The sequence below is a fragment of the Argiope bruennichi genome, chromosome 7 (assembly GCF_947563725.1).
Source record: "Argiope bruennichi chromosome 7, qqArgBrue1.1, whole genome shotgun sequence".
Taxonomy (NCBI): Eukaryota; Metazoa; Arthropoda; class Arachnida; order Araneae; family Araneidae; genus Argiope; species Argiope bruennichi.
Genome location: NC_079157.1, coordinates 111147626 through 111173422, shown reverse-complemented (window position 1 = coordinate 111173422; position 25797 = coordinate 111147626). Strand labels below are relative to the sequence as shown.

Genomic DNA, 25797 nt, shown 5'->3' with positions numbered 1-25797 from the left:
TAATGTGAAGTATAAGAGAATAAATCAAAGAATAAAATGCACTGAGAAATCATCTTGTCATTGAAATTGTTATTATTTACTCTGAAAGAGTATAAATATCAAATTATTGTCCTTTCAGTATAGCATACAGAATCATAAGTTTTTTTTCTTCTAATTTCTTTACTAAATAAGTGATTGTGAAAGACACTTACTTAGACAATTTCGTCTTTCTCAATTATTTTACTAAGTAAGATAATTGTGAATCCTGAATAATCTAAGTAAGACAATTGCGAATCCTGAATAATCTAAGTAAGACAATTGTGAATCCTGAATAATTTAAGTAAGACGATTGCAAATCCTGAATAATTTAAGTAAGACAATTGCAAATCCTGAATAATCGAAGTAAGACAATTGCAAATCCTGAATAATCGAAGTAAGACAATTGCAAATCCTGAATAATCTAAGTAAGACAATTGTGAATCCTGAATAATCTAAGTAAGACAATTGTGAATCCTGAATAATCTAAGTAAGACAATTGTGAATCCTGAATAATCTAAGTAAGACAATTGTGAATCCTGAATAATCTAAGTAAGACAATTGTGAATCCTGAATAATCTAAGTAAGATAATTGTGAATCCTGAATAATCTAAGATAATTGTGAATCTTGAATAATCTAAGTAAGATAATTGTGAATCCTAAATACTTCAGAATAATATTTATATTGTACAAACAGGCTTACTCTCGTTCAAATACAAAAACTTTTTTATATGAAATCTGACTTGAAGATTTAATGCGTTACCCCAAGATAGCAGTTTTAGCTGTTTGAATAGTTTTGTTATGATTTTGATAGTATATTTAGCAGTAGTCATAAAGCAGCGTTCACACGAGGCCAATTACTGCACAATGGGAGGCCACGCCAAACTTAGGAACATCACATGACCTCAACAGGACAATGGGAAATGGTTGTCTCATCGGGACAACTATTTGCCATTGTCTTATTCTGGTCACGTGATCTTCCTGAGGTAGACGGGGCTTTCCAATGCGCGCAATAGTTAGCCTAGTGAAAAATTATGAGCTGTAAAAATTTAATTTGACTATACTTATGTTTTTACCATTAATTTGAAAAGCATAACTTCAGAGTATGAATATTTCATATCTAAAACGGATTTATTTATAAGATAATGCGAATTTAATAATATTATATGGTTATTTCAAAAATCCCAGATATTGCATTTTTGTATACTCAGATGTTGCAAGATATGAAGATATACATATCCCAGATATTGCAAAGATATGTAGAAACGATTGTGGAATTTGAATAGAAACACTAACAAATCTTTAAACCCAAACTATTCTGAGGAGAATAAATCTGAATATTAGTAATCCCGTTAAAGTTTTTTTTTTAAAAAAAAACATTCCTTACCTCCTCCGTGTCTGTTCTGATAATCACATTTTCCCGAAATGGTGGTCCGTACCCCCTATCTTCTTCTTCTCTAGGTGCAGGAGTAACATCAGAGGGCGTGTAATAGTCAGTTCCAGAATCGACAGACGCTGCTATCCGTCGTCTAGGCTGGTGGTCCAAGTACAGACTCCTACGAACTGATGGTAGGTCATTCTGCTGACTAGCCAGGGTGGCTAGTCCAGCGACCGCCAGCGCATCTTCAGCTGTTGCACACACAAACGCGTGGCATTCAAAAGTTGTTGGCGAAGACACACTCCTGTAGATGCACGCAAACACAGAAGGATGGGTCAAACTGACCAGAAATCGCTGCTTGGACGCCAAGCAAATGTAGGACTTGTGGTCCAAGACGCCATCAGAGCAGGCAAGAGGAACGAAGGCTGCCCCAAAGACCTGTGAAGTAGAAATGGAATGTCATCATTATAAATGACAGCGTAAGACATAATTTTAAAAACTAGGAATTAATTACTTAATAAAAACCTTGATGATTTAACGAATTAAGGTGGTTAAAGTGGATTTCCGAGATATTTGGAAGATGAGTGGGATTGATTATTGATGTATTTATTTTTTCCGTCGGTACTCCACCCAGTGAAAGACGTAACCTTGATGAAACTAACGCCTTTCTTGTTAGGTGAATATATATCATTTTCAATACTGAAAGTGTGAGGACATTTATTTCCTTTCTTTTTCTTTACGCAGAAAGCTTCAATTTACATTGAATAAAAGATAAGTGTTTTATAAACTAGGATGTTTTGACAAAATGGTGGGTGAATTGATAAATACAACCTTTTTACCACACGCATCAGTTCTTCTGGAAGTAAAGATTTATTTAAAGTATGGAGAGTTGTTAGCAAAATTCAGTTTTTCAATTCTGTGTGAGGATTTAAATTTGTTTGTTGTTTCAACATATTAATATGAATTGATTATATTTTAAAGATTTACAAATATTATCTAGAGACGAAGTCTCAGATTCGGCACTGATCTTAGTTTCCATTGAACACCAGAACTACCGATGTTAAATATATACTTAGTTTTACCACAACGTCAAATTGATGGAGTTTTGATCATTATGGCTTTCATTGTAAATTTTGATTTAGTTTATGTCAATAAAAGAATATAATTTAACAATAATAACATTTAAGATAATATTGAATTTCTTAATTTTTAATAAAAAAACTAGAAAAACATTTTGTATTTGCATTTATATCCATTTAGAGCTTTTAGTTCTAAACTGAATCATAATCAGATTCAAATCGATCCCATTATAACGGTTGTCGGATACTTTGGATGAATCAATATAATTTCATATGAACAATATAATTCAAATTTTTCCAAGGAAAATCTAAAAGCGATGTATAAATGAGTGTAAATACGTATTGATGTCCATCATTGCATAGATAATCTATAAAATATTATAAACTTTGAAATTACTAAAACGGTCATTTTGACGTGTCTTGATATAAACAAGTGTAGGTCATACTGATTAGGGAAGTTAAAATGGCTGACTGGAAATTGAATAGGAATATGTAATTGCTCTTATTTTTCATTAAAAGTTGTCATAAAGCTCTAGAACAATGCAAAAATTATATCAAAATTTTTAAGTAGGAAAACCGTTAAAATGACGGTTTTGGTTGTTATAGTGCAAGATCCACCAGTGTCAGGTGTCGGTTAAGTTCGTCGTTAGGGATCAGAAAATATGGGAAATTTACAAAATGAGATACTAGATAAGGTTCAGTTCTTGTTATAATACAGCGGTTCCAATTTTAGAGTTCCATTCTCTGTATCAACTGCGTATTTTCAAAAATGGGGAATAAGTCAATAAAAAATTCAATTATTTTCTGAGCATCAAATGACAGATTATTATTATTTTTTTAAATTCATTTCATTTCACCTCTTCACATTTTGAAATACATTTTCTTTCTTGATTGTTCTAATCACACAAATCAAAATAAGAGAATGAATCAAGAACTTAAAATAAAAAGAAAGTCTGCATTTTTTTACTGATGAAAAGACCTTAAATGTACAAGATAAAAGTACGTTTTTATACATGTAAGTAAATTTATTTCTTCGAGAACTTTCACAGAAAATGTATCCTTTTTTGTTTTCTTATATATGTAGTAAAAAAAAAAGAATTGTAAAGATTTAAAAAAAATCGAATTCCAGACTTTGACGACTCTCCACGTTTTAGATGCATCATTGGAAAAATGCATTTTTGATAAATGTTTGCCTCTGACCTTTGTCAAATAATTCAAAAACACTTTGAGCTAGATGAATGAAATTTGTATATGATCTTTACATTAAATTTGTAGATATCTATCAAATTTTGAGTAAAATTCATTTAGTCGACGTATGTCTGTTCGGCTGTTTAAATATAAGTTAAGACGACAGCTACAAACTGAAGAGAGCTAGGTAAAATAAAAGTTCGTTCACAAATGTAACACCTATAGTGTAGACAATTATCAAATTTCAGAGAAATCCGACAGTGGGCTGGCCTTTTCTCGGTCTGAACTTCAGAAGCATATAAAAGCGATAATTAAAAAAACGCAAAGATTAATTATATCGAATTTGTTATGGAATTTTTGACTACATTTGTAGTTTTGTAGTCATAGAATTTACATCAATCTGTTTTGAAAAACTTGTCGAAAACATAAATTTGAATGTCGGATGTCATTAATGGCATGCCAGGAATTAATCAACAAAAAAATGCCAAGGTTGGCTCGATAGTTTCAGTAAAAACGCTCAATTCATGCCAAATGTTAATATTTCGTCCATTATACGCCAATGCCATGCAAGGCGTTCTCTGAGACGATACTTTATTAGAGAATATTTGACAAAGTCTTCGAGAGGCCGCTCCCGCTGGCTGTTTGTATGAAAACTAGAACTTTAACAGGAGCTCGCTACAACTCAAAACAGGCTCCCAGTTTTTGAACAATGCAATAAAAAACACATTTAGAGGAGAAAACACAAAAGTACCTTCTTTGAAATGATGTTCTGAGTCAAATGCTTCCATGATGATATTTCTTAATACAAACTAATACTGGAAAACACGACAATCATATACAAAACACGACAATGGATCGAATTGAGACATTAGCCTGTTGAGCATTAATTTTTAAGTCAAAGTATGTTTATGGCTATCTGTTGGACTTTTGAAATTGTAATTAATGGAATCAGAAATTGTAATTATAGCCAGTATATAGAGAAACTTCTGAATAAAAAGAAATTTCTTTAGTGTACAAATTTCTTTGTTGGCAAAACGTTTCATCACTAATATGCTCTTCCTTCATTAGAACCACTATTTCTTTAGATTACAAAGGTTGAATTGAATATGCTAATAATCAAATGCAAAAGCAGGTGAATTAATTAAATGTGCAATTACCCATGCAATGCACACGAAATACCAATGCCAAATTTGGAAAGCTCTGGACAGACGTTTTAGCACAAACCAATCTTCCCCAAAGAAAAGCGTAAGACCTCTTACTCGTAAATAAATATAATCTGTAAAGATATGTTTATCATGTGATTGAACCAATTCGTGAATTGACTTTGAAATCAATTGTCTTTCAGCAAAATCTTTGGTGTCAGTTCATCATTTGGAATTTCTGAAAGCAGACAATATGAAAACAGAAATGAACAATATCAATAATATTAGAAATGAACAAATCACAATATTATATCAATGTTAAATTCAAAGATTGTATTTATTTAGTAAATTAACATCCTTTTTTGCTGTTGTAGTTACTTATGGAACTTGTCATAGACAAGCCTGACGAATTCAGCGATTTAAGCCGAGTTTGTGTAGTAGCTTCTGAGGGTAAAGGCCCCTGAGCACCCGAGGGCAGAAGTCTTGACTTCTAGCTCATATGAAGATGACACTCACACACTCGCTTGCACAACCACTTTTCACAAGGGACGCTTTTACACATCTCACAGATAGAACTCAAGGAAAAGAACAACCATGTTCGGATCAGGACTCAAACCCGGAACGCCCAGATCACGGGAAAGATGCGCTATCCCTAGGCCAGCATTCCGGTGTCCTTTTTCTGTTTCAACTCGATGGCTGTTTTGGAATAGATCACGTCTTTTTCAACAGTGATCAGATGGTGAGAACGGCATTTGAATCAGCATCCTTCACTCCAAGATTCTCCGCAAAGACATTTGAGCCACTTCGTCATTTAACGAAAACCAAGTATCTAGTAAAAGAGCTTCGAATCTTTCATTTTCTAAGTCGAAATCTTTTAATTAAGTCACCATACTCCTCGAATGAAAAGATTTTAAAAGGCAACGATCAAATGCGATAATTAAAAGCATATATAATATTTTCATTCAATGCAAACGCACATGCTAACGGATTTAACGAAGTATGATTACCAAGCCCGTATACAGAGCCAAGCATCTTTTCAATAAGACCTCAAATCTGTTGTTCTTGAAATTTTAAGCTAAACACTGCCACGAAACCAAAGAGATCTCTATAAAATTTGATAAGGAAAGCAAAAAGAAAACATAATTTCAGAAATGGAATATAAAATTTGAATTAACTTAAATTAGATTTCTGAAATTTAAAATATGAATTGTGTGATGCACAACAAACTAGTAAGAAAAGCGGTTTACTTGTTTGTCATTACCATGGATTAAGAAGTAAACCAAGATATAAACAATACGATTGTGTTCATAAATATAAACTAAATAAAAAATAATATCTATTCCCTTTATTTTAGGTCATTAAATATTTTTAAATGCGAAGCAAATCTGAATTGCTAGTTTCTAAATAATACTTCAATATCTAAATTAGATTTCGAAATTCCAGAATTTTAAAAGAGTTTCTTATCCTGAATCGTAGTTGCTATTTGAATTGTCATTGGAATGAATAATTGCAGGATTTAAACGAATACTTGGCAATTACGAAGAAAATAGTGATCCATAGATATTGAAATAACTGTTATAAAGTGCCACTTTCCAGTTCACATGAAACTCGTTTTCTTTCGTTGGGCGGGGCAGCAAACTTCGCATTTAGATCTCTGAGTGATTGCCTCGATTATAATAGCATTATAAAATAATAAATGAAAAAGCGTCAATGCTTTTAAAATATGCCTTACATTTGTACTATTATTATCTTTATTTATAATAACGAATAGCTGTATATAAAACATTAAAAATGGATTTTTTCACTCCATTAATTTCTTTTAAACGAATCGGTACATAAAAGGAAATACTCAGCAAAAATGGTTTACTTTTTTAGACTTCCAAACATACTTCTTCGATATGGAGTGCTTTGTATTTAAGTTTGCTATAAAGCAACTTTTTACGGTCCGTATAAAGGTCCTTTTTACGGTTTGTAAAAGTTTTACGGTCCAATAATCAACTGAATTAGAAATTTTAAATAGATATTTAGTTTTTACTTAAAAACTGCATATCAAATTCCATTTTGCCTGATTTTTTGTTTCTATATTATCAAATTCAAAAATACAGAAACGTATCAAATAGTAAAAGGATGCGGTTTAGTAGTTTTTGACGTAATAAAATTTTATCCTTGTTATAATTTATCTACTTAGCAGCCGCCATGAACACATGACAGAAAAACAGAAAAACTTCCTTTGAGAAATTTCATCAAAAATAAAAATTTTAAATTAAAAAATAAACTCAAGTTTTTATGCAAAGATACAAAAATCTTCCCACACCATAGGAAAAAAAAAAACTTGTTCTGCCAAAATATAATTAAAATGAATCAGAAAAACGCTAAAATGTTTTTTAACAGTGAATTTATTATACAGCTAAAACAGAACCAAATAGTGTCAATTCATAAATTATAATTAACAATTTAGACATAAAAGTAAAATTTGTGGAAAAGAACCCGTAAGCCAAACTCGGATATCTCACAATTCAGAACGTATTAATTGCAGCACTGGATGAAAATTACTGCCAATTTTATGGTTAAAATTTTAGTTGTTCAAGGGGATTTCCCAATAGTGTTATTTTTATTTATTGTGAAAGTAAATATTAATTTAAAATGTCACGGCAAAAGGGCCAAACAAGCCTTGAGTTAGGAAAATTGGTTATTAAGCATGCTGAAAATAGAAAGTCTGTACCAAAAATATCAGAGCTTATCGACAAAAGTCATTCAAAGACACCATTTAACGCTTCAAAACTAATAATCATGGGGAAAATAAGCCTAAGACAGACCAAAATAAGACTTTCACCGAAGCTGATCTGCAATATTTAATAAGAAATATGAAAGAAAAATCCATTCCTTAATACACCAAAACTATTTAATATTGTTGAAAAGGACTAAAAAAAAGTCCGTCTATCAACAATAAAAAATGTGCTCCATAAGGCAGATCTCAATGGAAGAAAAGCCTTTCATAAATAAGCAAAATTAGCAAAACAGAGACTTAAATTCACAAGGAACGATAAAATAAAGACTTTTCTTATTGGAAAAATGTCTTATTTACTGATGAGAGTAAATTCGACATTTTTGGATCCGATGACAAGCCTTATATCTGGAGAAAATAGAAGAAGGAATTGCTCACAAAAAATTTGAAAGCAATTATGAAACATGGCGGTGAAAAATATTGTTATTTGTTTGTGTCTACTTTAAATTAAGTTTATATATCTATATTATTTACTAATGTTAGCTAGCAATATATACTAGTATATCTGACGTATACAATGCGACCACATTTGTTTGAAAGAAAAAAACTCGCCCCTGTAAAAAAAAAGGTTGTGCAAGTGAGTGTGTATCTTCATATGAGCTAGAAGTCATACTTCTGCCCTCGGGTTATCAGAAGTCTTTACCCTTAGAAGCTACTGCATCCCCATTTCCGTTGTAACACGGACACGACATCATCTTTATATCCGACATAACTTTATATCCATGATTACGTCAAATTGTCAGAGAATACAATAGTGAGATTTTAGTTGTCTTATGTTCGTTGATTATGTGCAGGAATCGTTCAAATGAAGACCAGTTCTATGTCTTCCAGCGCTATTAAAACGTAAATGTCCAGTTCATATAACTTCTAAAATTTTCTATATTGTAAACTTCATTTTTTATTCGTCTCATAAACTACACATATATTTTTAAAAAAAGCCTACATCTTAAGTTTTCAACAATGGAAGAAAATTGCACGATTAAATATTAGAAGAAACGATTAAAATAATTATTGTTGAAAATTGGGCAAAATTAAAATAAAATTGCCAAAATTATTAAATTATAATTAGAGACAAATTTGTTCAATAATATTTAATAATATTTTCAGAAGTTATCACAGTATATATATATATATATACAAAATGGGTGAAACAGTCTGTCTCGTACAGCACCAACAGACACGATGAATACACATTCGTCTTTATTACTAGTTAATATTAGAGTTGGGGGACTTAAAACCACCTTAATTGTACGGTGTAAAAGTAAGTATATTTTGATTCTCCCTTTCATATAAAGAAAATAAATGCAAGTAGAGCAGCAGATATATAGGATAATTAAAAGATTAAAAAAGTAAATAAATAGTTTGTATTAAAAAGACAATTTTGTGGTATTTAAGACGGCGTAAAAATTGCTTGATTGTATTTGCATATTTTGAAGTTATTGCAACTTTTTTTTTTCAAGAATATTCCTCATAAGTATATAAACATCTCTGACAGCAGGAAATATTCAATTAGATAAATACAGATATAAAAGAAATATTTTCTACTATACATACCCTTTTCTTGATGATCCTCGCGTGAAATCGGACAGCTGCCCAAAGTATAACATTGGACAGAGGAGTAATAACTTTGGTAATGACCGTCTCTCCTCTGTTAGTACCTTCAGCGACCACCAAGCCATAATCGCAAATCTCCAAATGTTGGGTTAGAGCCAAAGGATGAATACTTCTGTGATTTTCACCTCTACGTCGAGCTTCAGTGTAGAGGTCTAGTAGTGGTCTCTGCAGCGACACTATTCCTTTCAGAGGTTTGCGTTTCTTCCTAGTGAAACAGATGGACCCCAAGTATTTCACCTGGAATCCAGCGGTAAGGTCCGAATCCAGAGACATGGATAATTAGTTTGAATATCTTTTAATGGAACAACATTCTTGATATCATAAATATTGATTACATTATCCATCTATTCATCATATCCAAACTGATAATCTTATGTCATGTTCTATGGATGTTGAGGATATCTTCTGATTTCTGTAGATCTATTGGCGCTTGCTTAAAATGATCAGAAACTAAGGTTTGACTCGGAGAAAGAGGTCCACACTGGAACATCGCTTCTTCAAGTGCGCTCTTTGGCTAGAAATAGAGAAAATATAATATGATATATCATATGAACGTCAAATTCATAACAATAGATAAAAATAGTAAAAAATTGCAATTAAAATTATCTTTTAATATTATTATATCCAATTCTGCTTATTCAGGCGATTCCTTAATTGGAACAGGCAACTCAAACGCTTAATTGGGATACAATTCTGCTCATTTGATAGAATGATTGATTCATAAATTACAAATTAAATTGATTGAAATCATAATTGATTGATAATATTCCCTCATAAGATTTTCTCAGTTCTGAATCGTTGTAAGATACAACATGAAATGGTTGAAAGCTATTTTAATATGTGTTCAGATTTTTTATATGACCTGCGTTGATAGTCCTATTTTATTGTTCATAAAAGATACAACAGAAAGCTTAGTCTATAATAATAAAAAATATATGAGTTCTTCGACATCTAATTATTAAAATATCTACCTAAAAGCCGATGTAATTAACATATTATAATAAGATATATATTTAACTGATAATATATTAATTATTTCCGTTTGTATGCTCAAAACAAATATGTTTGTATGTATCGGTTTGTAACACCATAGTAACCGTGCGTTGTAATAATTTTTTGTATACCAATTAGATCCAAATTTCGTACAGATTTGCAATTTTGATATCAAACAACAATTTGCTAAATTTCATGTGATTTGATTTCTTGAATCATTTTGAAAAACTTCATCTTAAACATTTCAGACCTTGTGTTTTTAAGAAAATATACAACTCAATACAATAAATAAATAAAAACAGTCGGAATATTACGCAATACCATCCAACTCCGGTGATTGTTAATTCCATAAAATTAGCCACTTTACTTGAGTGAGGCGTACTCGGTATTCTCGATAAAGATTACAATTACTTCACAATTGTGATCTTTCGAATGAATTAATCACAATTATGAATTAAACTAAGCTTCATACTATGTGCATTTTATATTAAATAACTAGAAAAATCATAAATATATCAATTCTAAAATTTTCTTTTGAACTGCGAATGAAAACTAAACAAGGCCAAAATTACTAGCATGTGGGTCTTTTTTTTTTTTTTTTCTTTTTTTTTAAACTTCTGAAGTAATTTCAGTTGGACACCATTTATCTGTGCTCAATAATAATTTGAATGCTTTTAAAAACTTTTAAACATCTGATATAAAAATGATGTATTAATTTCAAAACCAGAATTCACAACTCGTTTATAAACGGAAGTAAGTCAGGTTTGGGGCAATACGACCTCTCCTTCGCTGAAATGTATGGGAAAATTTTGTCCGTTTTGCCTCGATACAATACACGAAAAAAAAAGAAAAGAAAAAAGGGCAAAACTGATGAAATCAGATCAAGAATAAATCATTAATCGCAACAAAATATTATAAAAACAAAAATGGACACAGGTAAAGCCAGAAACAATAAAGCGAAAATCGAGCTGCCCGTGATTGATTTCCCTCCAAGATGAATTGTTTTACCTAGTGTGTTTGAACAAAATGTCCTAATTTCTCGGGAGAGTTAATAAATTTCATATTCAATAGGATTAAATGGCAATTAAACGAAGAAAAAACACTCAAACTATGTTGGGAAGAAAGCGTCAAATTTCGAGGACTCATCACGAAAGGTAAATAACATTTTTGAATTAATATTTTTTTCTCGAAAACTACGGAATTTTAGTTCTGATGACTATTTGGCTGCATTTTTACGCGATAGGAGAAAATTTTGTCATCATCTAATAGTATAATGGTACATTGGGGTAGATAAAATTAAAGTATTATCTACGGAATATTATAAAAGGAAATCTATTGATCGAAATATACATGAATATTTACACTTCAGATTATATGATTTGATATTAGATTGTTTTAAATTAGGTAAATCGATACATTTAATTTTAGTTTTAACACAATAACTGAAATACAATTAAATGTGACCCTATAATTTGTCTTCAATATAGCAATCCAAAGTTTCAAATGAAGTATCTTTGCCAACAACTCTTCGGAGACTGCTGCATTGCATTGCTAGTTTTAGCAGACATCTTGCTTTTTGATAATGGCGATTCTGCATCGTTTGCGATTTGAAAGGGCACACTAAAATAGACTTCAACAAAAAAGATTAAAACCCAGCAGATTGTGGCCATCTTTACAGTGGAAGAATGATTCACATTTAAAATTTACCTTAATATGACCTTTGAGTTTGTGACCACTATAATAACTAAAACACATAAGCGATGCATAATATTGTTTATCTTGTCAGCCATATAAATTTTTAGAGTCCTTGACGATGTAAAAATTTCATTGACATGTATTTCAAACAAAGGCGCGAATTGGCGACTTGACAGAACCAAATATACTCCAAAATTAATCATTACTGTTTAATAATTTAATTATAGACGTTATGAATATTTATTAATATCCGTAAGAGATATAGAAGTACGATATATTATATTAATCAGTAAAATTAAATTAAATTTATATATATCAGGTAAAGAGATATCAGATAAGACAATTATTTTGATTCGATGTCTTTTTTTTTTTTCGTCATTTCTTTCCCCTTGTTTTAAAATCTATATCATAAGAAAAATCCCAATAAATTCTTACTTGATAAAAACAGCACTCTATGGTCAAAATAATTAATCGGTTATTAATAATAATCGGTTTTATTAATATTAATATTAAGCGCGATTGGTATTAATAATAATCGATCAATGTCATAAATCGCTTAATCATTTTTACTGCTTATTATTAATACTAACCGATTAATCATAAAGCATAATATATATGCGACATATTATAATAAACGCGAAAATTTAACAATGGGAAATAAAACAAAGTATATAAAACCAATAAAAATAGAAAAATACCCTCTGATAAATATTTTTTTTTTCAGAATTGATGAATGAGCAAATGACATGATGATGAGCAAATGATTCAATGACAGAGCAAACACAAAATGTGAAAACAATTAATTAATGCTTATGAATTAACATCGCAGCTAAACTGCTAGAAAGAAATATATATATATATATAGTACTCCAAAATATTTAATATGTCTCTATACTTTGATATTCTAGATAGGCTTAATATCACAGTGCACTGCATTTTTTTTTTCAAACGTAAACCTGGCGATAGTTTGCCAAATGTGGTAGCCGAATTAAGCGTAGTACCTAATAGATATTTTATAAGCATTTTAATGTTTGATTTTGAGATCGTAGAAAATCTCGAACTTAAATCTTACTAAGCTTTAAATACAATTGACATAACAAAACTTATCCCTCTCTGTTAATAATAAAAGTAAATATGCGTATGTATAGCTGCGTGTGTCTGCTTGTTAATAAATTCCAGAGCTACCATATTTGATAGAAGCATAGTTTTGAAGATTTGTACCTAGCAATGAGTTTTTTGGGGAAAATTTTGCGAAAAATTCAATTACTTATTTTTTTTACTTTTATCAATAAGAGAAATACTATTACACAAAACAGAAATTTTGTATCGTCTTAAATATGGTATTATAAATCATTAGAATTTTATCTTTATAAATAGTACTAATTTTTATGCAATTTTCCTTAATTTTGGCTAATTCTTAAAAATATTTTAAGCATAATTTATAGCAATATATTTCTTTGTTATAATGAAATGTATTCTGTTTTTATCTTTACTTTAAATATTTAATCGTTTCTATTTCTTCTGTTGTTAAAATCTGAGGAAAGAACATTCTATTTATTTTTTTCATATCTTTCGGCTATGTTTTTATGAGTTTCTACTTTCTTATTTTCTTTCCTCCTATTTTTTCGGAATCTATTAGCAAAGTCATCTAAAACATTTCTATTTATAATAAAAGAGAACATGAAAGAGTTCCTTTTCTACAGGTCGCAAGCATTCCTTAATAGTCGTCTAAGATACCATTATTGATCGTTCGACCTTAAGGTACCAAAGTTTCAAATTCTAATATGGAGGCTGATAATATGCAATTTGGAAAGATTTTTTCTTATTTCAATTAATCAAAAATTAAGCGAAATTTTAGTGTTTCCCCACAATAACTTTTGAAATTATTACTACAGAAGCATAATTTTTACGATGTTCTAGAGTACTTATTTTTTTTTTCTTTTCCTGAAACCAATTTAATTTATGTGAGATCTTCCCTGATGTGTTGAAAGATTCTAGCAATTCTTTGGTTTTCCTAGCAGCCCAGTTCAATTTACAAAACACACACCTTTATATAACGCAAACATAAATGCACTTTATAATTTTAATGCTACAGTTAATAATGCAATTTGTATTTGTATTACTATTAATTATTAAGTTGCCGCATTAGACAACGTACAATAAGATATTTGATGGAATTTGCGCGCAAATATGACTTTATATGACTTGATGACTACCAAAATAGCTCAGCTTAAATATCTTTAAAATTAGATATTAAAAATATTTAAATGTGAGAACCACGAATATCAATGTATAAATAAATGTTTGAATTAAAACTAAACACAACTAATATTTACAAACTAACAGTAAACCAACTGCTCATCAAAAAAGACTAGTCATGAAGCTTACTTAAAATTTTCGCCATTAGTTCAGTGTAAAATAAAGAGGAAACGACCAGTTCACCAATTTGTTCTAATGCTTCCAGAATTTCAGAATACAGCGCAAAGCTTTTAGTTGTAGGTTAAATATTGGTTAAATATTAAATCAATTTCGACTAACCCGCTAAATGGTGGAAAAAATACTATCGTGCCACAACTATTAAAAGTAGTGGTGATCGTTTTGTCTGTTTTTCGAAGAATGAACTCGAAGAGTTGCTTGTAAAAGACGAAATCTGTTTTGAAAATTCGAATAAACAAGTTAACACAAGAATCGCAGTTTCGTTTTTTCGAAAAAATAAACAAGCAGGTTGTTTAAAAGAATGAATGCTTGAATAAACCGCAGTTTTCCAAACAGTTACTTAAAACAATTTCGGTGTTCTTTATTTACAAAACGATTTTATTTATTGAATTTTGTTTTTTCCCGATACTTGAAGTTACATAAATAGCTGAAAGTTTACATTCGCAGGACTTTAGTTTTTTGATGAATTCTATATAAAGCAAACTCTCTCAGGAGAAGGTACAGAAGAAAACCTTTTGATTAATAATAATAATAATAAACGAACTTCATTATGTCAACTGCAGCATATTTTTCTACATTAGAATAATAAAAATTCAATAAGGCCAATTACATAATATGAATACATATTTTCAGATGAAGAAGCATATTTCTATTTGAAACAAAAATGTAAAATAAAATGGAAGTTGTTTTTTTTTTGTTGTTGTTTTTGCGCTACAGCAAATAAGATCTTTTTATTTTAAATTTAAATAAATGATAGATTGAATACAACGCAAATGGTAGAGTTGAGATAATAACAAAAACAATTTACACAGCTAGAAAATCAATAATTATATTCACGATAAACTCTAAAATAACTCTGGAGAACTCGTCTTTTTAAATGTGAATAAAGTGTTTAAAGAATTGCATATATTCTTTGAACTTTTATCTCTTTCATCGGAAATTATAATTGCAGTTTTTGTGGCATCTCCAAGTTTTAAGTCTTCCAGAAACGTAAAAACTCATTTTTGGTATTATATGTCTTTGTGTGGATAAAAAAAAAAATTCAATCCGCAGAGACTTATGGCTAAAATATAACTTGTGTTCTTACATCAGAATCGTAAATTTGCAAATTTCGCTCTCATTCTCTCCTACGACAAGATTTAAATTTGCGAAACAAATTTTTAATTTTTCAATTTTGTATGCTACAAACCTCCAACCAGTCATTCCAAAGAACTTCCTTGCATATCAACTAATAAAAATGTTACGTCTCTTCTCTCCATATACACATAAGAATTGCGATCCTTCAATAAGGCCGTGAACACGACCAGTGCTCAGATTTTTATTTTCAAGAGTTCCGCAAATGAGCGTTTTGTTCTTCGAAGCATAGTCAGGAAAATCGAAGATGCATTTTTGACATCTTTCTGTTGGCCGATTGAAATCAAAAGGTGACATAGAAATGCAATTTTAGTAACAAATTTACACATGATTTAACAATGTTTCATTTATTATTTCTTTGCGTTTATATGTAATCAAGTGTACAGACAGACGAATTTGGCTTAACATTTGATACGCACTTATACTAGGCTTTAGATGCTAAAACAACGTATTAAACTTATTTAGTAATAACTTAATTTTTTGTTAATGTGTAATGTTTTTGATTAATGTGTTTGTTAATTTTTCTACTGATAAAGAAATAAAATTTGTATGGATGGATTTCGTTCAAAATTCAACAGAAATGCACAAATTTGATTTTTATTCCGTCTATTAAATTTATGTAACAGTCTAATCCGTAATTGAATCCAAAAATGTTTTTTTCGAACTTGGGGGGGGGGGAGTTATGAAACGTGAAGATTCCCCAAAGTCTCAAAATAGAACTTTTTTACTGATTATGATTCCTTTGATTTTTATACTTCATAAAAAATATTATGTACACTACTAATATATTTAAAGAAAATTGTATTCATTCGAGTACAATTTCGTGTAACTCATTTCTTCTGAAAAAATTGAAATCGCAGAAGAAATAATATGGAAATCTTAGAAGCATTAAATTAATGTATTCAATTTTAAGATGGTGAAAATGCATTTTTTTTTCTTAAAATCAAATTCAAGTTTAAATACATTATGTTTTAAAGGAATGAAAATTGTTAAAGACTATCTACAAGAAAGTCAATTTTGAAAACCTTTAAATGATTACTATTGAAGACGGCAGACCACTGCTGATAGAATAATATTTCATTACATACTACAGGTGACATACATATGGAAACAAACGATGAAGTTCTGAGGGAGAACAAAAAACACTACCCGAAAATCACTGATCTTATTCTCTAAGCTATATTATGACCGCTCATAGCAATAAGATGAGAACAAACGGTAATGATGCGATGAAAAGGCGTCATTTCAATGCATCTTTAAAGCTAGTCTTTCATTTCTAGAAGTAATTGCATATTTCACCTACAGTTGCGCCAGGGGCGATGGATGCTATTGAACGAACAGAATGAGTTCATTGTGGCCTGGCGAATATATTACCCTTTGTTTTACTGCCTGCTCTTAGAATTTGAGTCAGACAGAAGATAAACCTATTCACATATAGCAAAATTAGGTTCCCCTATTTCCTTTGATTAAGAGCAATTAGCATTTTCCTATAGGTTCATAAAAGTATAAAAACTAAATTATCTTTTTAATGGATTCATGCTTAGATTTCGTCTGCAAGGCCTCGTAGAAAAACCTTAACCACTTCCAGTAAGAATCAATAATGAAAAATTGTGCACAAAATAGCCATTTAATTTTTATTTAAAAAACGTTTCATTTTAAAATTCTTACATAGTATTAATTAAAAATATATTATTAATATGGATATAATTGCAATTTGTAAGTTCATATTCAACACGTCGTCAAAAAAAACTCTAATGACTTCGGATAAGCACATAGTTTTTCCAACATCAGAGCGTTTATACCAGGCACTCCTGAAAATTTCTTTGTTTTAAGCAAATCATCTATTTCCTTCCATTCTGATGATGATGTGTCTACGATTCCAGAACATTCACTTGAATCTCCTATTAGTCGCCTAGTTTTCTTGATAGTATTTCACTGTCATGAATTTAAATATCAGTATCAAGTAAACGTATGCTTATTTCTTCTGAGTTTTCAGAATTCCTCTAATCACTTTGATCTTCATAGCGTGCACTACTCTTATCCATTAGAGTGTTTATTTCCCAACACGTTTTTCCTTTAGTAAAAATATATATTGATCAAACCGTTCACTCTGTTTCTACGAATGAAATCCCACTGACTAACAACAATTTGGTCGTGATTTATATCAAGAAATTCTAACGGCATGCAATATGTAATGGTCATTATATTAAAAGAAGTGATACCGGATTCAGTACACCAGAAATTTTAAACCAAATTTATTGTCCTATTCAAGAATAACTGCAGTCGCATGGCGAGTGTAGCTCGTCATCGTGCTGTATGGCATGAAAATTCAATGAATATCTATTCTCGTCATTTTACTGGAAGTAGTTAAGTATGAGATCTACTTCCGCGGAAAATGTGCCTTGTGCAATAAAAAATCTACTGAGAATCTTGTTATTATGGAAGATTAAAGAGGGAATAAACACTCAGATGTCATTTTCGTACCTGACTGCAATTTAAAAATACGAGGTCCACAATAGTTCTCACGTTCTGTTCGATAGATTGGAAATTGATCGTTAATCTAGGTGACCTTAACTTATTTATATAAACGGAAATTATCTTTTACTGATTCTGCCCAGTTGAGTACCTTAAATTGTTCACAGCGTGAAAAATTCTACTGCGGTTGTCTCTACGATGAATTATTCACTCATTAATTTATTTTTTATTTTCTCATATATGAAATATACAAAGAAAATTGTTGTAATCCTCAAAAAATTCGGATTCGAAATTTTGACTACACAATTCTCCCAGAGTCCAGCAGTTTTATCTCTCTCTCTCTCTATGTGAGCGCCATAATTAAAAAAAAAATAAACTTTTATCACCAAGAGCGAAATTTGATATGAATCCTTTCACAAAATACGTTCATTTCTATCAAATTTTGAACGATATTCATTTGCAAGAAATCTGGCAGTCCGAATACATATGAATACGCTAAACACAAAACTAAAGGGCTAGATGAATAATATTTCTTACATAGATTTCGCATCTAAAATGTAGTTTTTATCAAATATTAAACCAAATCTGTTGAAAAGTTAACAATCTGTTGGTCTGTATTTTTATATGCCTCAAAAACCCATTGACTTTCATAAATGAAATGTACTACACAAGTTTAACATTTAAAATGCAAATCTATAAAGGGGCCATCTTTTGATCGTCCTTTCACGTGCATTTAAAAGTGATTATTTGAAAACGCGGCGATTTCAATGAATGAACTTTGATATGTAATCTTTCACTAAAAATTTAATTATGTGTCTTAATTCCTTTTAGACTTCAAAAAAATGACTTCCGAAATATATATTCTTGTTTCTTTTCAAGGAAACGTAAAATTTTTCATTCGTGGGATAATAAAAGTTAAAAGAATAAAAGTAACGCAACAAGCACTCGTGTTCACGGCCTTTCAAGATCCACCACGTATGGGGGGAGGATAACATGTTCGTTTATTTCGAGAAGCATCTTCTTTGATTATTTCACTGTATTTTGACTCCATTAGATAAAAATTTATTGGTTGATTACATTTCATATTTTAGCTTGATACTATATAGAATTTGGATGATATTTGTAAACTGCATTACACAAAAATTATTCCGAATATTTAGCGGGGTAAACCAATAATCCAATACTTTTAAATGTGGTAAGTTTATTTACTAATTGTTTTCCCACATATGCGAATCATACAAAGAAAATGTATTGTAACTATCAAAAAATTCGAACTGGAAATTTTGACGAATTTTCACTTGCAAACCTCTCGGAGTCGAAAAACAATTGGAAACAATTGGAATTTTTGGAATTTTTTTCTGTCTGAACACGATAATTCAGACATCGAGCTAGACGAATGAAATTTGGCATATAGTTTTTACTGCGGATTTGTCGATTTCTATCAAATTTTGAGCGAAATCCATTCAGAGGAAGTGTGTTTGTCCGGTTGTCGGAGCACAAGTGAACACGATAAATATATAACGCAAGAGCTAAAAAGATAAAATTTGGAGCGCACACTTATAATCTAAACAGTAGATCCGTATACAATTTAAAATCAAATTGGTTAAGGAGTTAACCGCTTGCCTGATTAACACGTGTGTCAACATAATAATTCTAAAATTTAATCACTTAGATTAATGTAAACTGATTTTTAGTTTTACATTTAAGATGTAAATTTTATAAAATTGTGAGCGAAATTGAATAATCTTTTGAATAATTGGATAATCTTTATTCCTATCAAATACCACGTTGAGAGTTTTTTTAATGCATTCCATATTAATCATTTCACTGCCAAAATAGCCGGCATCCTTGCATAGGGGTAGCTCATCATCCGGGTGTCCCGGGTTCGAATCCCAGTTCGGGCATGGTTATTCTTCATCTGTGTTCTATCTGTGAGGTGTGTGAATACGCCCCCCTGTAAAAAGAGGCTGTGCAAGTGAATGTCATCTTCATATGAGCTAGAAGTCAGACTGCCCTCAGGTGCTCAGGGGTCTTTACACTGAGAAGCTACCGCACCTCCTTTCCGTGGTAACGCGGACACGACGTCATCATCACTGCCAAAAAAAGTCAATCATCTGGTCGGGTCAGCTGGTCACAAAAGCTGGCTAGTATAAAGTATTTTACTTTTCAAATACACCTTTAAAAAAAGACTTAAGATTAACTGAAACATATTTTCAAGTCCCAATTGGCACTGTGAGTGAATGTAATGCTCAAAAATAATTGGTCCACAGATAGGGGCGAATTTCCATTAGCAAAGTTGACAATTATCTAAAGTTGGTCAGCGATGTGATGAAGATGTTAAGTTACGAATACTTTCCTTCTATTCGCAATATCTTGTGACGCCTGGGCTAGGCTTAGCGCATCTTTCCCGTGACCTTGGTGCCCTGGGTTCGGGCATGGTTGTTTCTTATCCTGTGTTCTATCTTTGAGGTGTGTGAAAGAGCTGCCCTGTAAAAAGGGGTTGTGCAAGCAAGTGTGTGAGAGTCATCTTCATTTGAGCTAAAGTCAGACTTCTGCCCTCGGGGGCTCAGGGGTCTTTACCCTCAAACGTTACTTCACCCCTCTTTCCCCGATCTCTTGTCTTGGTTTGAATACGTGTTCAATCCAAGGGGAATAAGCAACAATAACATATCTTGTAATTGAGTTCGCGAGTCGATTATATAAGAAATTCAATATGTATACTGAGCTTGTACGATTGAAATCTGCTGAATGATTTGCACAAACTGTCGATGTCGATTGATTTGTACGATGTAGTCCATTGATTTACGCGATGTAGATTAAATCTCTTTGTTATATCGCGATAGGGAAGGTGAAGGAATAAGCCGGCTCTGCTGATTTATTCAGAGCTAAATATTACGAGGCGCAGCCTTCATGAAGCATGGAAAGAAGAATTAATTTAAAAATAGGCTAAAGAATATTTAAGCGTTTTCAATATCCCATTCATATAATCTGATCTTATACGATATAAGCCTATTTCAACTCTAGTATTATTTCAATTGAAAATGTAAAATTGATATTTAAATATTTTAAACTTTTGTTGCTGAAAATTCAATCATTAAAAGAAATAAACGGGGAAGAATGAGTCATTTTATCAATTTTTTAGAAGATTAAAAACATGAAAATTTTACTACAATCATTATTAAAAATAAAGAAAAATGTGCCTGTGCTTTGTGTGCGGAAAGACGAGAATGTAAAATTCGAAACGATTTCTTTCTTTGTTTAAAATTTTAATTAAAAATAAGCAATATTTGCGATTTTACGGCGAAACCTTCTAAAAATAACATTGCTCAAAAAATATTTTTTCACATTATATTGAAAAAAATTTTTAATCTTATTAATGATAAAAATTTAATTTTTGTGCATTTTCTTCGTAAATTTTGACAGTTTATAAAAATTATATTTTGCAAAATTTAAATAATTATCCACGTTAATGCCGAAAAATTCAAACCTTTTTCATTGTTTAGTCAAAAATTTAAACGCGTGATTTTCTTTTATTAGAGAAAACTAAGGAAGCGAATTCTGTTTATTGTTTGTACAATTTGTATGAAAAATAAGAAAATGAAGTCCCATTACCACGAAAGACAATGTGCAATTAAAAGAAAAATTATTTTATGTTTATTATTATTTAAAAAGATAAGATTTATTACGAAGAACATTTATATATTTTTTAATAATTCATCAATATTTTGAGATTTGATTCGATTCAAAAAGTTACACAATAAACTTGACAAGTGTAAGACAATTGAAATAAAACGAATTTTAGTGTCTATCATAATTTATTTCTTAAAAATACTTTGCAGAAGGACTCATGAACTTCATAATTATGCATATGAAATTTGATTGAAGCTAAACACAATCGATATTCTCGGAGAATCACCTGGTCGTCAGATAGTTGCTAGTCTAGTAGTAGAAATAAGTAAAAGAATGAAGAGGTTTTGCAATAATAATGGCAGATTTTATGGTGTACATGCCTGTTGTCGCTCTAGAGAGCAGACCGATGGATTTATATCTCAGAAATTTGGTACAAAGATGCATTGGAAACTGAGAATGTGTACTTCTTAATCTTTATTTAGTTTTGTTTTAAATTTGGTTAATGAAATATTAAGCGAATTTCGGCATTTTTTACTCAAAAACTTTCAATTCAATTGCAATTATTTTAACTGCTATAAGATTAAAATTTTTCAATGTAAGACAAAATTTTTGTACTCGCGTTTGATTTCATAAGTTTGAAAACTTAGATATGATGTTTTGATTTTTTTTTCGTATGGATTATATTTCATTTTAAGGTTGGTTTTAACGCAATTTTTGAATTGAGTTTCGTAGCAGTTGTAGTTGAAGGGATAAAAAAAATATAAATATTGAAAATATTATGCAACATATCCGGAATTTAAAAAAAACATTCGAAAGCAAGCATTGACGAAATATTTTTAATAGTCTGTATATTTTTAAACACTATGAATCTGCTTTGTAATATAAATGAATATATAAAAAACACATTATCGTTTTTTAATCATATAGTTTTGTTTTTTTATAGCAATACACTAAAATTTTAATCGAATAAAAATATCTTTGAAATTACAAAATTATGGAACATACTTCATAAATAGAAACTTTCAATGATGAACCCAATTGTTGATTATCTTTATATATTTTATGCAAATGTTTTCCTTCATCAAGCTAAAGATTAGATCATTTAATATTTAATCATTTTCCGTTTCAGATTAAAGCTCAATTTTATTTAGTGAGATTACAGATGGAATGTAATAGTAAGGTGCATAACACAATGAATAGTACAAATGTAAGGCTTCTAATATAACATGAATCATATTCCTATCAAAATTTGAAATGCAAAAATCAAGAAAGCTTTTCTCGGGAAATCAAGAAAGCCAAGCTAAAATATTTTATTGAAATTTTTTGCAAGTAGTAATTCATAAAAACGCGATAGTTACCAAAACTAGCTAATTGAAAATAAAATACCAATCTCTAGAAAAATGCCAGTTTTAGAGATTTAGGCTAGACTATAGTTTAAAATGTCCAACTACAGTAGGGTCTAATTTCAAAAGATTTACAGAGTATAAATCTGAATGATTTCTCTTTTTCTCTTTAATTTGAGGGACAATGTAGAACTGAATTTTTTCTAATTCTGTGCAAGTAAAAATGTTCTGATTGATGTATTACAAATGCTCTTCTAAAATTTCTTTTTGACAAAAAAAAAAGTAATAAATTTATCATTTATAAAAAAATTAGATCACTTGAAAAATAATTTTGGAAAGTTAATCTTTAAACAAAATTAATTGCTAAGAATATATTTATTTTTAAAAAAAACTTTATTGATTTATAAAACTTGAACTTCCAATTCATTAAAATTTCTCTCTAAAACCTGCACATTTATTCTATAAAAATAAAAATGCATGCATTTGTAAGAACTACACGAACTTTTATCACAGGACTATTCATTCTAATTCAAATTTCATGTAACTAAAATAATTATACACGCATTCCAGAAATAAACAAAAATATTTTATGAATAAATTTAAACAAATTTGCATTTTCCAACAAGTTCTGCTGTAAAAAAAAAATCTAAAACAAGAATTATTGAGAAAACAAAAAAAATTAATTCTTTCACAATTTTCAGTCTCCCACTCACGATGGTACTGACATTGCACTTCACAACGAGTTTTGAATCTTTTTATCGCTGTAGAATTGCCATTGTTTCGAATTTAAGGCTTTGTATGAGACCACTGCTATATTTCTCTTATTGTGTGAGCTTTCTGAAAAAAACTGGTAATGAATATGGTCCATTATCTACACCTCCAAGACTAGTTGGACAACTTTCGTCTACTGGTTAGGTATGCTTTTGTTATTTTAATAAGAGTTCGGGTCTTTATGTTCGAAAAACAAGAATTCGCCATTTATCTGCCATTTCTTTTCATGTCGTGATGTTTAAAGAGTCTACACAATATGGTGTCATCGACCGATTACGCCAATAAGATTACGCCCAAACTATTATTTACCAAGCAGAAAAAATTGTTGACTTTGAATTCCAATCATAATGTCTAAGCCTGCACATTTAAAGCATCATTTTGAAGTAATTTTTCCGTAATCGGTACTCGCGCAATGATTTTTGTTGACTTTGTGAGCCAACTTTTAAAGTCATCAATACTTTTTATAGTATTTACTCGCAATACATAAAAGTAATGATAATCATGCCTTTAATGAGGTGAGAGAATATTAATATTTGAAAAAGAATAATTGACGTAATGCACTGAATTGTCGGATTTGACTAGGTTTGATTGCAGTTCGTTAAAACTGAGACCTAATTGGAATATTGCGACAAACTCGCTTGTTACCTATGAAATGGTTAACTTTTCATTTCCTCGAGAAGCATACAGAGAAAGAATTGTAATTGCCTAAAATTTCGAACTAGAGATTTTAATGAATCACCACGTTTTAGATCTCCCTGAATTCGAAAAACACATTTTTGCAAAATGTTCGTTTGTATGTGTATGACAAAAATAACTGTAAAACGCTTTGAGCTAGACGGATGAAATTTGGTATACGAATTCCCTTGGGCGGTTCGAATAAAACTTAACACGATAACTATAAAATGAAGAGAGTAAGATAAATCAATTTCATAGATTTAACATTTATAGTGTAGAACCTATCCAATTTCGATTCAAAATCCAACGTGGGGTTGGCCATTTCTCGGTCTTTACTTTCAGAAACATATGTTGTTGTTGTCTTGTCCAGTAGTGCAATAGGATTAGATCTGTCCAAAAGTGTCTAAAACGGCTTTGGCCACATCAATAACCTCTGTAGAGTAGAGAAGTTAATGCGGTGAATCGAGACGGATCTTGAAGAGCTTCGCAAAATGGCTGGACAATCAAAGATATGGTCGGGGGGAGAGTCCAGTATCAATGCAGTGAGGACAACTTCTGTAGCTTCGATGGCCATCGGAAGATATTTTCATTTCCCTGAAGTGTTTAGTCCTCAATTTAGCAATGGTTGTGGATACAGTACGATCACAATTTAGGGCAGGGATGGAGTGGAGCATCAGTCAGGGTCAGGCTGTAAGAAAGTTGAGGGTTTTCTCGGGTCTCCTTGGCCAGGATATCAGCCTTCTCATTTCCCTCGATATCGACGTGTGCCGGAATCCACTGGAGAATGCAGGTTCTTTGGGCCTTAGTTATTTCGTTTAGTAGCAGGATGATATCTTGGGTGAGCTGGGAGTTTCCTCTTTATATGGCCTGGAGGGCAGAACGAGAGTCCGAGAATAATAAGAGTCCATTAGAATTTTGGATTTCTTTGGTGTGGTAGAGATTCAAAGCCTCCTTTATAGCCACCAGCTCACAGGTGTAGTTTGAGGCAATTTTACCAACAGATATTTTGTGGGATTCAGATCTGTCATTTGCATAGGTCAAAAAGATGCCGGCACCACCCTGGTCAAGACTGGAGTCTGAAGAACCATCGGTAAAAGCAATGACCACATTTTGAGTCGAATTTTCAGAAACATATAAAAGTGAAGATTAAATATATCAAATTTAGTATGGAATTTTTCGAATACAAGTGTAGTTTTGTATCACATTTTTGTTTCAATCGATGCTAAAAACGAGTCCAATACAACAAATTCGATTTTCGAATACTATAAAACGCATGCCAGGGATAAATAGCTAAGAATCAAATGATAGATTCAGTAAAAATAGTAAATGCACGCCAAAGGTTAATATTTCGTAACTGTTGTACGCCAATGTCATGCAATATGTTCTTTGGGATAACACCTTTATTAGAGAGTATGCGAGAAAGTTTCGAGGAGACTACACCAGC

General features: G+C 30.8%; 1 protein-coding gene across 1 annotated transcript in view; it reads right to left on the bottom strand.

The window, feature by feature from the left end:
• The window catches only part of LOC129976080 (uncharacterized), a 67015-nt gene that overhangs the window by 26835 nt on the left and 14383 nt on the right, over positions 1–25797 (bottom strand). The window contains exons 2-3 of the mRNA XM_056089455.1: positions 9142–9715; positions 1403–1831 (exon numbers count right to left, since the gene is read on the bottom strand). Of these exons, the coding sequence (XP_055945430.1) occupies positions 1403–1831; positions 9142–9474 (762 nt within the window). The 5' untranslated portion in view covers positions 9475–9715. The remainder of the gene's footprint in view (positions 1–1402; positions 1832–9141; positions 9716–25797) is intronic.